General features: G+C 32.4%; 1 protein-coding gene across 3 annotated transcripts; it reads right to left on the bottom strand.

Annotated features, from left to right (window-relative positions):
- Positions 1 to 1185: 1185 nt before the first annotated feature.
- On the bottom strand, positions 1186 to 16570 carry LOC144844230 (uncharacterized). 3 transcript variants are annotated; one of them, XR_013612404.1, is made up of 5 exons: positions 15324 to 16570; positions 8368 to 8503; positions 7712 to 7815; positions 3380 to 5798; positions 1186 to 3054 (listed from the first exon to the last, which is right to left on the bottom strand). XR_013612404.1 is itself a non-coding variant. In XM_078701026.1 (4 exons), exons 1-4 carry the CDS (start codon positions 16194 to 16196, stop codon positions 5286 to 5288), a joined length of 1626 nt encoding a protein of 541 aa, XP_078557152.1. In that variant the 5' UTR covers positions 16197 to 16570; the 3' UTR covers positions 1186 to 5285. The 3 variants fall into 3 exon arrangements, 1 of the variants encoding a protein (XP_078557152.1); XR_013612403.1 differs by having other exon boundaries at positions 3311 to 5798; XM_078701026.1 differs by having other exon boundaries at positions 1186 to 5798.
- Between the last annotated feature and the right edge of the window lie 321 nt (positions 16571 to 16891).

Genomic DNA, 16891 nt, shown 5'->3' on the forward strand with positions numbered 1-16891 from the left:
TTAATCTGCGCATGTCAATTATAATAATAATAATCCGTTAAGTAAACAAATTAATATAAAAAAATATTAATATCGAGAAGTAATAAAATACAGTAAAAACTGTATAAAATTGCTTGGTAAATTGTAGCTCATGTCAATGAATTCTACTAAAAATGGAAAATTAATATTGTGTATAATATGCATGTGGCGGGGAGTTTATTTGAGGAAATAAATAAAGGCCCCTATGAGACTATGAGACGCTCTGCGCATGTCAATTATGATAATAGTAGTCCGTTATGCCAAGAAACAAAACGTTCAACATTTAGCAATTTCTTCAAAAATATCCCTGTACTATTAGTAGACATACAGGGATTTTTCTGGCCAAAACACAGACTTCTTAAAGTATGTTGACGTAATATGCGCAGAACACATATATGATTTGCGCATGTCAATTATGATATAGTAACCACTTATGTCAAAAAATAAAAGGGTCGAAATTTGGCAATTTTTAAAAAATGAAAATAAAAATGTTTACATGGCCATGTTGAGGTAACACGCGCAGACTACATTAGTATTCCATTTGTATAATATACTATACGCCTAATACAGGGAATTTCTGTTAACAAAAATGGTCATATTGTTGAAGTAACATGCGCATGTCGCATTATATTATAATATAGTAACCATTTATGTCAACAAAATAAAAGGATCGAAATATTTAGGTAGCATATTATTCGATTATGCACATGTCCATTATGATACAATAATAACACGTAGGCCTATGTCAAAAATTAAAAAGTCGAAATTTGACCATTAAAATAAATATTATGATAGTACAGGAATTGTTTTTTTCCTTTAAAAAATGGCCATATTGCGCAGACAATATTATTCGATTAAAGTAAAAATATGGATAAAATTACTATGCGATAATATTTGCATATTGTGTCATTATCTTGAAACGAGTTACAGTATGTCGGAAAACTAGCCCGTTTAATGTAAGCGATTTTGTCCAAAAATGACAAAATTCATTCGATTACTATATAATTTTAAGATTATATAGTAACGAGTTATGGCGAAAATAAAAAGGTCGAAATTTGCCCGTTTTTTTCAATTTTGCTTTCAGAAGTAGTGATATCGTCCGTAATATCTCCGCTCTGGGTGTACTGTACGTAAACATCCATCCAAATTAATAACAACGAATAACAGTTTAAATTGTAAACACGTTTATTTGCACGTAAACGTCTACTCTGTCTTACTGCATAGATTTATGTTATCATTATAACGTCATTGTTTCATTATCTATCAAGTTTACAAATCGCTGAAACACACACTAGCCAAGCATACTGAACATTATTTGTTTAAAACGCAGTAGTAGCTAAATCTATTTTCAAATAAATTAGCGATGACTAATATCTATAATATGGGCCGCATCAACGACATATTGTTGCATGTCTCAGATTGCGCCCCATACTGGTGGACATATAAACCACTCAAACCATCAATCAACTGTATCTATACTGTTGTGACAATAATGTTTTATCTTATCGTAATAAATATAATATATCATAAATAATATAAAATTAATGAAATTCTCGTCGTTGTAAAATAAAATCTAATAACACAGATATGTTATAAATATAATTATATAGGACATATGACATTATATAGGACATATGACATTATATAGGACATATGACATTATATAGGACATATGACATTATATAGTACATATGACATTATATAGGACATATGACATTATATAGGACATATGACCAACTTATAATTATGTCGTGTCGTCAAATAATATCATTGTATTTAAAAAAAAAATATATATAACTAAATACTGTATTTATAAGTGATATACAAAACGTTACAAAAACATTATTTTGATTTTTACACATAAAGTAAAAATTATCAGAACTAAGTTATATACACATTTTTTTTTATTGAATGATCTCTTCCTCCTGGAACAAATTAATTATTTCTCTTTCTCCCAAATTTCGAGTTAATCAATAATAAAAGATAGTTTTAGTCCTAAACCTCGATCGCACTGAACTTAATTTGGTCAAATTAACCGATTAAATAAACCAACTCCAATAGAAAAAAGTGAATTTCAATTTAGAGGTGAGGGTGGGGCGACCCTGAACAACACCATACTGCTTATGTGTTAGGCCCTATATGTTAATCATTGTGTAGGCCTACATCATGAAATACACGGTCCGGTAACATAGTGCTAACTTGCACATTTTTTTTTTTTTTTTGCAATTCATTGCTAATTTACACAACATAACAAAAGCGTTATTCATATTATATATATATATATAACAAAAACAGTTTAATAACAGGATGATAAACTACCTCTAACGTTTACCTTTTATCACCATGGTTACTCTTATAAACAGCCGATTGCATAAAATCTTGACTTAAATTTGGAAAAGGATATTAAAGAATTTTTATTTCATTTCTCTGATAATGGTCGCCTAATTACTTTATATAACGTTTTGTTACATCATTAAATTCGACTTTAACTAACATTATGTCTAGTACGGTACTCTTCAGTAGCACGCACAATTAGTGTACATTTTTCATAAGGCCTACGTGAATTTACATACTGATTCTAGAGAATTATATAATTCCACGATAATCTACAGAATTCCCTGTAAGGTGTAGGTTTACATGATCGGAATATCTCAGAAACTCCACCTTTATTTAAATGTTCACATTATAAATTGCCCAATGATAATATTGAACCAGGAAACAGATAAGAATACTTCTAACTTTAGTCACACACAGGTGGCGTCAAGAGTACCCAATACCACTGAGAGGTTTACTGTTTGCGTGGTATGTTAGCACACATGTGACGTCAAATCGTAACCACGCCAAGGCTTCCGTTAGCATGGTATAGGCGACTAAACGTAACGCAACCTACGCAACATAAGAAAATGCCCTTCCAATAATTGTGTATTGTTCCTCTTGTGATTACGCAATACAGCGCTTTGCGTCTTTACGTCGCTGCGTTACGTTGCGTTCTAGTGGGAACCACACCTAACCAATACCGCACAGATGATTACCGTTCTAAAGCTTGGTTCCCACTTGCGACGCAACGTAACGCAACATAAGCAAATGCCCTTCCAATAATTGTGTTTTCCCCCGCCTGCGTGAAATCAAACTTGCGATTTCTGCAGCACTGTTGCGTCGTCGGTTCCCACTTGTGATTACGCAATACATCACTTGGCGTCAATACGTCTCTGCGTTGCGCTCTAGTGGGAGCCACGCTTAAGGCGTCAAAGAGTAACAAATACCGCACAGATGTTTACCGTTAGCGGTACACCTGACGCCACGCATATGGCGTCAAAGCGTAACCAATATCGCACAGATGTTTACCGTTAGCTTTGTATACCTTACGCCACACATATGGCGTCAAAGCGTAACCAATACCGCACAGATGTTTACCGTTAGCATTGTACACCTGACGCCACACATATGGCGTCAAAGCGTAACCAATATCGCACAGATGTTTACCGTTAGCATTGTACACCTGACGCCACACATATGGCGTCAAAGCGTAACCAATACCGCACAGATGTTTACCGTTAGCATTGTACACCTGACGCCACACATATGGCGTCAAAGCGTAACCAATACCGCACAGATGTTTACCGTTAGCATTGTACACCTGACGCCACACATATGGCGTCAAAGCGTAACCAATACCGCATAGATGTTTACCGTTAGCATTGTACACCTGACGCCACACATATAGCGTCAAAGCGTAACCAATACCGCACAGATGTTTACCGTTAGCATTGTACACCTGACGCCACACATATGGCGTCAAAGCGTAACCAATACCGCATAGATGTTCATCATTAGCATGGTATGTCACACCTGACGAAACAAATGCAATAATAGAAACCGTGAACAGAATTATTAACAACAATATTTCATTGAATTAAATCTTAAAACTAATTATTAATAATAATAATAATAATACCATATTTTGGTTATACTGTCACACTACCATAACCAATATTATTTACTAAATTATTGAACGGATAATAAAAGCATTCAGTTCCTTTAACGGATTGAAAAAATATAAAAATAGCTATAAGGTGAAGCAATGTACTAATATTATAATGCAGTTTGTTATTTCTTTTTTAGATTATCGATCAGCCAATATGACAAAGCGTTCCCTGACGACAATAATGATTAATTCGTAATATATATTGCACAACGAAGAGAACGGTAAGCTAGAACAACGTAATTGGTCCTAAAGACCAAATACAAAATGGCTAATAATAAGAAATAAGTATTGTATATTTTATTATAAAAATACAGATATTATTTAAATATTAACATATATAGTTTATCGACAGTTACACCTCATCCATCCATCATAGTATATACATTCATAAACAGAAATATATTAAATTAACCAATGAATTAGTCAAGAAATCCGGAGGTGGGCCTTATACACACGCACGCCAAGAAAATCTATTAGCGCCTTGCTTAGCATCAAACAAATATTGCTTTAAAAACACCCCGCAAAATAATAAGAAAGTGTTCAGCGCTTGAAATTCAAATTACAAATATCTGGAGGGTAAATTTGCCTGATATTCCTACCATGTAATGTTTAACTATATTGACATAAACATTTAGCTAAACAAACATGGAGACACATTTCTAATCTATTCACCAATTACTTAGGACGGGGACACATTTTAAGAATTCCCCATATTTAAATGAATACCACTTTAAAGAAGGAAATATTTTACTTAAGTGTGATTGGAAAGTACGACCAAATGTGCATGACAACTAAAAAAGGCCCACGCCATTTTGAGTGCTCATACTGTTCATGATCACACAGAAAACCGGTGTGACGCATACGTAGTTTGGTATTGTGGCAGGTTGAATACTTTTTGTATTTGTTGTCAATGTTAGCGCCTTTGGCACTTCTGTTGGATGTGTGTGCTTTATAAATAATCTTAGCTGTGGTACTGCAAACCATCTTCTTCATCTTTATTAGGTGTAAAATACAACTTAAGCAATAATAAAAATGAACACTGTTAAATAGGCCTACATATTAATAAATTTTAACGCCTTTCAGTGCTTTTGTGAGTTGCATAAAAGTTATTTTTTTCTGCATTTTGATCGGAAGCTAACACTCCGTATGAATTTGATTTATGATAAAACACATTGTAAAATCAAATATTTCTACAATTTGTACATATTTATCTGTAATATTATAACTCTAACACAAATTAATTTTTTGTCTAAAATACTTTTTAACGTAGTTTTGTTAATTATTAATCTTGCATATTTTTGTCAATATTTTCTACTTCTTTGTCTAATTCCTCATCAGAAAAGTCGTCGAGTTCATCAAGAACGTCATCATCTTCGTTGTCCGCTTTCACACTGTCCTTCTTTTCACTTGCCATACTGGATTCATCATCACCTTTCTCATTTTTCTCAAAATTGTTTTTCTCTTGTAAACTTTCCTTTTCTTCTTTATTGTCTTCGATGTTTTCTTCTTCTGTCGATTTTTGTTTTTCTTCTTCATTTTTCTCATTATTGTTAGTTACCAGTTGTTTTTGTTGTTGTTTCTTCTTTTCTTCTTTTGCTTTCTTTTTCTCTTCTTTTTCTTTCGCTTTCTTTTCTTTCTTTTCTTGTTTCTTTTTCTCCTTTTCTAAACGTTTCTTCTCTTTTTCTTCATCGTCGTCATCATCGCCTACTCCAAGGTTTTCGATCTTGAGATCAGAGCAGTCCCAGATTCGAACCTCTCCATCATGGGATGCCGTATATAAACGCTTGTCAATAATCTGAATAACCAAATAAATATATTCAGTCAATTTTTAAATGCATGGCAACATTTTATAATGTTTTTATTAGTGTCAATATAAGTTTTGGTTTTTAATAACGTAAGTTTAGCATGCAAATATGACTTTTCTATACTGATTTTCCTTTAAGAAATCATTTATTTAAAGCTACACAAATTACAAAGAATAGATAAAGAATAACTGTTAAAGAATAGATGGATTGATGGATAGATTGATAAATCGCTAGACTGATTGAAATATCGATGTATGGACTGAGTGTTGAATTAAAGGGTGGATTGATATACAGTATCAATGGATTGAAATATCAATGTATGGACTAAGTGTTGAATTAAAGGGTGGATTGATATATCAATGGATTGAAATATCGATGTATGGACTGAGTGTTGAATTAACGAGTGGATAGATATATCAATGAATTGAAATATCGATGTATAGACTGAGTGTGGAATTAATGACGGACTGATAATATAGATGGATTGATTTGATACCAATGGATGGATTGGTGAATTGATATATTGTATTAACATAATTATCGATAGAAGGATTGATGGGTGGATGGACTGATTTTTTGAATAAAAGATTGATCAAAATATAGAGGATCGATTAATAAATTAATTGATATCACGACGAATATATTTATAAAAGCATTATGGTCAAAACAAATATAAAAAGTATTATAATTATTATTGCAGCCGAGGTCAAATTTCATTATGAAGAGCCTGTTATTCATATAGAGTACAAAAGAGATGTAGAGGACTTCTTAGTTGCCAAGGAAAATAATTTGCCGCTTTTGTCGTGCACTCAGCTTGTTAATGCGTCGCCATATATTACAATCGTAAACGAGAAAAAATACCCTTTGAAATAATGCATTTCCTATTATAAAATAGGCTAAGTTCAATCAATTAAAATAATGTTGAATTGCGTCCACCTATAATATTTCCAAAATAATTATAATTTGTAGATATATTGTATTGATGATATCGATTAATATGATGATGATTCTGCTGATAACGATGATAATTTCTTTTTATCTTCTCTGTACGATGAATTTAAAAATGACAATATAAAAAAATTAATAAAAATATTGTTTTTAACAAAAGAATTTGGAAAATTTTTTAAAAATGTTAAAAATATATCAATTTTATTAAATATGAAAACCAAAAAATACAGGATTTGAAAGATTTAATCTATCTAATATAATGATAACAAAATAAAGATTAGAATAAAATAAAAACAGGTATCTAGAAAATTCAGATCTAGAAAACTCAGATCTCGGAGTTTTCTAGACACCTAATAAAAGCATCAGAAAAATAAATTTTGCTTTGAACCGACACTTAATTATATCCTTCGTATTTGATTGGTTAATTTCGTATCACGTGCAGGTGTTATTTAAGTTTATTGTATGATGGAAAAGTAATTGTGTTATAAAACAAATAATATGCATAGTGAATGTTCAACGAAATACAAAACATTAATTGTTATTTTATATTAGAACTGCTAACTAATTTAAACATTTACAGTATTCAATTAATCCGTCGATTCCATCTTGCATCAAATTTTGAAGGCTAGGCCATAAAAAAGGAAGATCTCCGATTTTTGCCGAGAAGTGGACCGCGCAGACACATGCATGGTATGGGCAACGGTCACCAGCACCATGTTCCTTAACATTCTAAAATCGTTATTGATTTTTCTTAAAAAGTTTCCATGTAATAGAAACATTAAAATAGCACTGTTCCCGTGTAATTAGAACTTATACTCTCATCATGTGATACGAAATTAACCAATCAAATGACAAGGATAATCAGGTGTTTTATAATAACTTATATTTTTACCATTTCAATTGTTTCAAAGTTGAAAATGTGTTTTGTGTCTTTTGTAAAGTAATATTTACTCACCGCTATAGCATTGATGGCGAATTCATGACCCTTGAAAGTGCGTTTTAACGTCCCTGATTTAGCATCGAACACCCTGGCTTGATTGTCTCCACTTCCGGTGTAAACTATATTAAATTCATAAGAAAAAAAACATATTGCACTTTAGCACATATTGAACGTGGTATTAAATGCGTGTAGAAGATAATGAACGTTGATAATGAATTATGTTAGTAGAGGTTTTATGTCTGTTTGTTGTAAATGAATAAAATAATGCATAACGTGTTCACCAGACACGTATTAACAAATTCTACGCATGCTCAGATACATCGAGATTTCTAAAGTATGGCTGTACAACCATAATCAAAGTTGAGGGTTCGATTAAGAGAAGATTAGCAATAAAGTGTACTGAACTTATCACTTTACAAAATCTTGCAAGCATTTGCAAGTTTATTACTTGCTTTGTATGCATTTTGTTTGTTAAAATCGATGTATTGTTGACTTCACGAACGCTTAATACAATCTCGAGTTATTAGTATCTTCAATATGGGCCGATATAGTAAATAGCACGCCCTCTGTCGTCTTGCATTTTACCACGTATTTTGCTCAATTTCCGAGCACTTTTGATTTATATAATAATATTATTATTTCTAGGTTTATTTCATGTAATACTGACTTACATAAACCATCGTAAAACTTGATAGCGCTAACAGTGTGTTTATGACCAATGTATGTACGTGTGCAGTCGCCAAATTCTGTCACCCAACATTTGGCGAACTGGTCAGAACTCCCTGAATACATCAGCTTACTAAATACCTGAAAAACAGAAAGAAACAGAATGTTGCAAAGTAATTTCATGTATTTACATTGATATAAAGCTGCAATATTAATAACAAATAAATCTAACAAATGTAAAGTTAGTTATTATACTTTACTGAAGATAATCGAACATAATAAACTAACTAAACAAATTAATTTATATAATGATTGGTAATATCTGGAACGTTTTTGCCAAAAGCAAAATCCTGTTGCGAGAATTCATGCGATAATATGAGTCAGAATTTAAACAGTGTGAACACTATGTAATTAAGCCACATTATCTCACATACATAGGATTTTCTCCATTTAAAACATTTTAAATATGTCATTCTTTAAATTTTTTTATAATTTTATTTTATCTTTACCCTAGAGTGACCACAAGTAACAATCTACAGGGTTGAAATACATAGAAATATAAACAATCATTAAATATACAAATTAGTAAAAAGACGATAAAACAAATTAGATGGACGAAAAATGAATATGCATATATAAGCGCCGTCGTGACGCCTCGTTGTCATTTTGTAAAACGAGCGCCGTGAATCAATACTTCTTGTTACGCTTTCCTTTAAGCCAGACACTGAAATAACTACCTTATTACCAGACGCAATTGAGCCTAATAAACAGAATAGCGTGATTGTCTTGTGGTTTTTACTACCCATACTCAAATAGATATGATGCAGACCAATAAGCCCATATAGTAAATGAATTACTGCAGATGAATACGCACCGCAGCAATTTGAACACTGTAGTCCGTAGTATCTGCACATTTATCATGCAGGTCTGGTGCGCAATAATTATTAATAATATAATTATTAATTATTGCAGAAATGTCATCTGTGCTAAAGATGCACTGTTTCTCTTACTGTAAAATCAGCCTCCAGACTGATGTGGCAATCCGTTTCAAAATGCAGAACAACGGGTACTCTATAGGCAACATTAGGTCTTTTGAAGAGGAGATCAACATGTCGCAAAAACAAAAAAACATCAACTTCTTAAAGGAGGTGAATTCAGGATCCGAGAGCGGTTGCCGAGCATGAAAACTACCAAGCTCCATAAATGTTAATACATCAAGTCTTCATTATTAATTAAAAAATGATTTTTTAATTGAATGCTTAAAGCAATAATGTACTAATTAATTTCATTTGGTAGGCCTAAGTTTGACCAATAATAGATATATTATTTATTTCTTTAGATTGAATGATTATTGTCATTTCTATGGTCTGCATGTTTTTATTCCCGATTATTTTTAGCGATGATGAAATGATAAAGGTGAATTATGAAATAGTGTAATATTTCCTATATTTTAGCCATGACTCCATTCATTAATATTGCTATTTTAATTCTGTGATTTACAAAGTTAGTCCTAAAACTATGCGTTTTGATTTTATTGATCTACGATCTACGGCAAGAACAACAAAAACTTGAGGAGGACAAGAAACAAGAAACCAGTTTAGAAATTCATCTATTAAAGGTTACATAATCATTCACAAATCAATCACGTACACTGAAATTAAAACAATTCACCACCTTCCAATAAATATATTTTGTATTCAACGTTTCTTTCATTTCCTTCAAAGTAACATTTGCATTAAAAACATGTACAATGACTTTGTTGTAGGCCTATACCAGTTTCTGCCTATAGCAGTAATGCTGCATAGATATTATGTACGAAAACAAAAAATAACAATCTTTCACAAAATAGATTCACGTATGGTAAAACACAAACGAGCTGCAATATGTACTGGATCGATACTAAATTCAATCGTGAACGCAGTAGGTGGACGTAACTTCGTAAGCAAAACCCAATTGAAATGAAAAAAAGATCAATTACTCAAGAAACGAGATCGCTCTGAATCTAAGTTCTACAATGTTCTTTGATTGAAAGTAATCGCACAAACCGTATCGTAAATTGACATAAGTTTATAATTACAAATCAATTTATTATAATTTGCCCTTGGCATAATGGCCAAACTCCATTGTTGTTAATTTGGTAACAAAAATATACACACTCAAATAATATGTTATCAATTTGTAAGGATTGATGTAATTTATCTTGATCGTAAATTTAACAAACAAAAAAGGTTTATAAAGATATTGATTTGGGCGCTTAATGGAATGTGACACATTCTGACCAGTGATGACCATGACAACAGTTGAATTAGTGAATTGATGTAGAAAATATTACAAATGTAAATTTTTTTACATTTTTTTTTAATATGCCATTGTAATATAGTTATCCACTTTGACCAAAAATTGGATCGAAAAAAAAAATGTATTTACCTGAAAAAACTGTAATTTAAAGCGAAAATGGTCAAATTGGCTGCCAGCCTATGGATTTTTTATTGAATTTAACCATTTATTTTATCATTTTATAAGTGAAAATATTTTTTTTTCTACGGAAGTAATTAAAATTACAAAATAACATATTCGAAGTTTGTATTAAATAATCTTCATTTTTCATGTTTTGGGGGGACAATACATTTTAACGTTTATGAGTAGGTATAAGGTAAATAACTGAGCCTTAGCGAAAGTTATTTTATAAAATATATCTCTAAATTGATGTTTTCTAAATTTCTATACATTCGATAAACTTAGTAATATAAACAATTCATTTTATTCTAAATCATCTTCTTAAAGTCGTTTATTAAAACTAGTATTATAATCATTTTTTATTATCTGATTTTTAAAGTTTCTTTATTGCTCCTATTTTGATTAGGCCTAATATCCTTTAATTATTACGGTATTGCTATTTTTTCTGTATAAGCCTTGTGAGTAGAATCGTCGTACCTACAAACTTCTGTATTGAACATTTGTGGTTGTGTCTACAACATCAAACAAAAGTTATGGTTGTTAAAGATGTAACAGCCTAATAAGCCAGCATTTAGTCGATCAACCCCATTTCTAAGGCTCAATTTACACAGCAGAGTGGTAACGGTAGGCGAAACAAAATGAATCCATGTTATTTCTTATGACCATTCTACGTGAGACAATCACGCGGTTTTCCGCTTATCGTTACCGCTCATCTGTAAATTGGCCATTAAGCATACCAGAAAGGTGCCCGATAGATTGCTGTACGTCTTCAACCTTATTTGTGACTTATTATTATATGCTTTTCATACGAGAGCAAACATGGTCAACCCTGTTGGTCGATCAAATTACGGGATTTATTGATAGACGACATTGTTTATCTTCATGCAGAGTAATTTTATATTTTATTTTTGGTTAGATGGTAGTATATTCAATTTAATGAGGTGTAAAGAAGTTAACGTAGATTGTAGGTTTAACCCATAGAACCCATGAGTAAACAAGATTTCGCCAATATAATAAAGCCTCTCACTGCGAAACCCTCTTTTAAGCAACTAACTCACACATTAGCGTTTATGAAGACCACCTCGTAAACGTGGAGACGTTATTGAATATATATTTATATATATTCACATTTTCAGCATAGATCGGAATCGATCGTGTAGGTAATTATGCATGCGTTTCCTACCGATTGTTTAACGATCAAATTGAAACATGATAATATACAAACAGACAAAAGTTTCCATAGTGAATATATTTTCTATCAACAAATATCATAATGATTATGAAAATTTCATTGTCCTTTTAAATTCTAATTAGGTTGTGATCAATACAATTATCACCGGTCGTGATGGCCATGGTATGTTCAATAATATATTTTGAAAGTTAAAAAGCTGTTAAACACACCACTAGCAACCGCAGTATTTTGTATAATAGTTCATTGTTAAAGCACATACAAACAAGGTTATTAATACGGTGTATAATATAAATATAAATTAAAGTAAAATCAGGATCGTAAAAGTGTCCAAAGTACTTGATAATAATAGTAAAAGTTAATTATGGCATATAAAAATGGGCGATAAACTTGTAGTGGAGCTTTTAGCTTAGGTTCAATCCTGACCTACAGTAGTGCCAGGGTTGCCTGGTCCCTACGGCTCAAATGAGAATAAAATATATAATAGCTGTTTATCCATCCTGTAATCGGCGAGTTACTCGGCAATGGCAAAATTGTTAAATACATAAAAAGCTTGTTCTTAAACGAACGAACAAACTAAAATTGTCAAATGATGAGAAGATACAAATTGAAAGGACACATACTAAGACTTTTGATGGATACTTCGGCGAAACTAGCTCTAATTTTTACGGAAAGCTAAAAGACAAGTTGGCAGACCAAAAAACTAATTGGATAGGAAACATAAACAAAGAAATAAATGTAAATATAATTTGCAAAATCAAACTAGCAAATGAAATTAGAAAAATGTTCGTTTTTAATTGATTTAAAACTATGAATATGAAGAAATTGATAGATTTGAGCAGAAAGAGAATCATGGACATGATTAGCGAACGTAATGTCTACCAAAGACGAATAGCGTAATAGATGATGATGAAAACTGTTCAAAGCACTTAAAACTAATAGTGAATTTCACAACGTTGTAGTCTTTGGATCCACTTATATGACATTAGAATTCCTAATTAGTTATAGTATTATTTCTATATGTATATGCTGAGAACAAACTGAATCAATGTTTTGAGAAAAATTATTCTCCAAGTATTTCTGTAGTAAATTGTGGATTTGTAAAAATTAAATAAATGCACAAGATAAACTAATATATAAAGATGTAATATGATTGAAAAATACAGATTAAGAATATAGATGTGTCCTTCTCCAGACAAAATAATTGTTTAATGGATTTAATGGCCTTCGTTATCAACGTCAATAAAATAATCTGGTTAGTGACAATACAGACAAGCCAGCACATTATGATTATCTATAACACACCTGAATGTACACGTCCGCTCGGTATTACTATTGCACATTAAAGATTCCATTCAATGGTTACACAGCAGCTTCTTTTTCTGAAGAATTTTTTAATCTATGACTTTTGTAATCCGTAGCCACTCGTGATTCTCCTTGGTAAACTTCATGGGATGATGTAGTGTGTCCAGCAGGTACTTGTTTACTTGCTTTGATAGCATTTGCATATTGGGGATAGCTATTAACATAATCTAATTTGCATATTAATTGACAGGTTTAGTAAAGGGAACGGGTGGCATATTTTATGTCTAGTTTCTATGTGATGTTGCAATTACCTTAATGAATTATGTAATCATGAACAAACAACTAAATATAAAAATAAGAAACTAAAGCTACCAAAACTGCTGGCATTTCTTAATAATATTAAGTGGTTTCGGTTTTCTTTAAATTTGAATTATATGTTATTTATGTTGATATCCACCGTGATTTTGGCCAATTAGGCTTATATTATTCCACGATATGTTACACTTTTAGTTACAGTATAATTAATTTGTGTTTATAGGTGGCAACAAGTTTGTACGAGTATTGCTTTTCTAAATCTCCTTCCACTACGCTGTTATTTTGTTCTATTCTATATATATTTTAAATGGAGAATAAACTGAAACTGAAAAATGAAAATATTTGTGTTTATAATAACATAAAAATAAAATAAAATAAAAACACATTTTTTATTTAATACAGGGCGCATACTTCGCTATTTATGCTATATTTTTCTGTTTTTTAGCCAGGTGTATTACAAACTGCAAATATTCCATTCATATTGCGGAACAATTTACGTTGCGCATAACAAAAAGGATAAAAGGTCTACAATAGGAGAGATCCAAATTACAACATTTGAGAATACTGTTGTATAAAAACAACTCTAATGGAAATTCCAGAAATAATCATTACGGAGAATGTCAACATCTGATTCAAACTCGAAATTATATTTAAAATATTGTTTGTAGAGGATAGGCCTATATAAAAACGAAGTAGACCGATAACGGAATAAAAGCATTGTCACATTATAAGACCAATTTACACAGACGAGCGGTAACGGCGAGCGGTAACGGCGAGCGGTAAGCGGAAAAAGAACAAGGCCATATACATGGCTGCAGTCGCGTGCGCAAATTTGAGTTAGTGTTTACCGACCGACCGACCGACCGACTACCGACCGACCAACCCATCGACCGACATAGTGAGCTATAGAGTTGCGTTTGCACGCGACTAAAAATCAAGAATCTATGTTATTTCTAATGATCATTTAGACAAAACGCGGAGCGGACGGGCGAAAACAAACCAACTCAGGATAAATACAGATTCAATGCGAGACAAGCTACGCTTTTTTCACTCGTCTCTGAGTAAATTGGCCTTAAATTGGATAATGATATTATATTGTGGATTAGCTTTGCGTCAGGGAGTTGGCCAGATGTTTGCCATACTCTGACGTGTTGTACTTTATACTAAGTAAATTAAGAAGACTTAGTAATTCTGTGGTGGTGAGACTCGCTGATGGCTCCCTGACGCAAAGCTACAATTACCATCCTGTTGATGCAGTACTCGCTGCTTACTTGGGCTCGAATCTAACCGCACTGTATCCAAACAAGGTGGTTAATATGTTTACTATAATGCAGTACAATGAATAATACATCTATAAACGACAATTAACCAAACATTTGTCAAACATCAATAATTTTATGGTTGTGAAAACAATGATGCATATAATGGAAACTATCTTAGTTTAAACAATTGTAGTTATAGCAACGAAAACGTTGGTGTTTGAATAAGAAAAATTGAAATTATGAAAGCAACATTATATGTATACTAATATATTTTGTGATATGGACAAAGAAAGATCTGTAAGCAAACATATGACGGTGTATTAAGTAATCATGATAAAAGTATATTGATGATGAACGATGTTATTATGACAATTTCTTAAACTTGTTATGTCTTGGTGTATTCATATAGAAGAGACTGCAAAAATTAGATTACCTGTATGCATAGTACGGATCCTTGGTGCCCCTCGAATGTTTTGTATATCTCACCAGTATAGATATTCCAACTTTTTATTGTATAGTCCGTACTTCCAGTATACAATACTGAACCAGCTGGGTCAGAATTTAAACACAATACTGCTCCTTTATGACCTTTGAATGTAGCCAAACAATCTCCAGAGTCCATGCTCCACGATTTGGCTAGGCCGTCAGCTGCCCCAGTGATCAAAATGTCTTTGTTGCTTTCGATGTCCACAACGTCATCATTAAGGGCATCTTCGGCGGGAATGTACATCATGGGAGTAACACCTCTGCGATGACCTCGGAAAATGTGCAACAGTTCACCATCGTCCGGGTCCCAACACATCGCCGTTCTGTCGTACGAACTTGTGAATAGAAAATCCCCTGTACATATGAGACGATTTATAGGGGCACCATGACCCTCAATAACCACTTGACATTCGCCTGATTTTACTGACCATTTTCGCACTGTCTTATCGGCACTACCTGTATACGCACTTCCTTCTAAAATTTGACAACATGTAACATATGCTTTATGTCCTTTAAGTGTGTGATGAAGCTTAACTTGTTCTACTGACCACACTCGGGCTGTATGGTCCTCACTACCGGTAATAACATATTTTTTATCATCGCTTACACCCATGCAATTTATTCCTTTCTGGTGTCCAGTAAGAGTTTTTATTAAATATGTTTTCTCCTTTTTCTTCTTTTTCTTCTTTCCAGTTTTTTCATCAATCACCTCTTCTTCTTCATCACTTCCATCATCGCCGTTTTTCTTTTTCTTTATATCTGCTCTCTCCTTCTCCTCTTTTTCAATTTGTTTCATTTTCTTTGATGAACCGCTTCCCATTTTAGATTCGTCGTCTGCTCCGCAGGAAAAATAGTTTCGTGCATATGCCAGCGTTGGTTATTTCTATCAATATATACGTGCTCTATTTGAAAAATGTAGGCGAGATTTTCGTCTTAGTTTATAAGCAAACAGTTGAACTTATCCGTAGCAATAAACCGCCATTATTCAATTTACTGCAACAACAAAATAATATACTTTAATTATCAAACAGTAAATATATCCAACAGTATAATCTAAAATAAAATGTTAATGTTTTTCTCGCGTTTTCTTGTTGTTACGTTGGTCTTCTTAGCGTTCACACTCGACTAGGAGAAGACAAACATATTTACGTCAGTGTTGAAAGAAACATCGCTCGATACATCCTCAATCGAATACCATACCATACCAACCCTTCACAACAAACACAAAAGAAGAATATATATTATGAATATTCATTAGTTCAGCTACAAGACCCGTATGAAGATTTGAAATTAGAAATCGCTCAAGTAGCAATGAACAATGGAAGATTGCTACAGGATGCGACCGGCTGAATTGCCCGTGAAGCCTAATCGATAAGTGAATGATGACGAATACTAGGCCTAACAAGAGTTTTAGGAGTTCATTAAGAAATGCCAAACCATTTTACTGCATATAACACAAGTAACAATGCATGCAGATAGAAATCGAGTTGGATAAAATTGGATCGTACTTATCAT

Source organism: Antedon bifida, chromosome 1, assembly GCF_963402885.1.
Source record: "Antedon bifida chromosome 1, ecAntBifi1.1, whole genome shotgun sequence".
NCBI classification, from domain to species: Eukaryota; Metazoa; Echinodermata; class Crinoidea; order Comatulida; family Antedonidae; genus Antedon; species Antedon bifida.

Coding starts and splice junctions, on each gene's coding strand:
- LOC144844230 (XM_078701026.1), bottom strand. CDS start 16,196: ATGGGAAGCGGTTCATCAAAGAAAATGAAACAAATTGAAAAAGAGGAG. Junction 8,504..15,323: donor GATCCGTACTATGCATACAG/GTAATCTAATTT, acceptor TCTGTTTTTCAG/GTATTTAGTAAGCTGATGTA. Junction 5,799..7,711: donor TCGCCATCAATGCTATAGCG/GTGAGTAAATAT, acceptor TTGGTTATTCAG/ATTATTGACAAGCGTTTATA.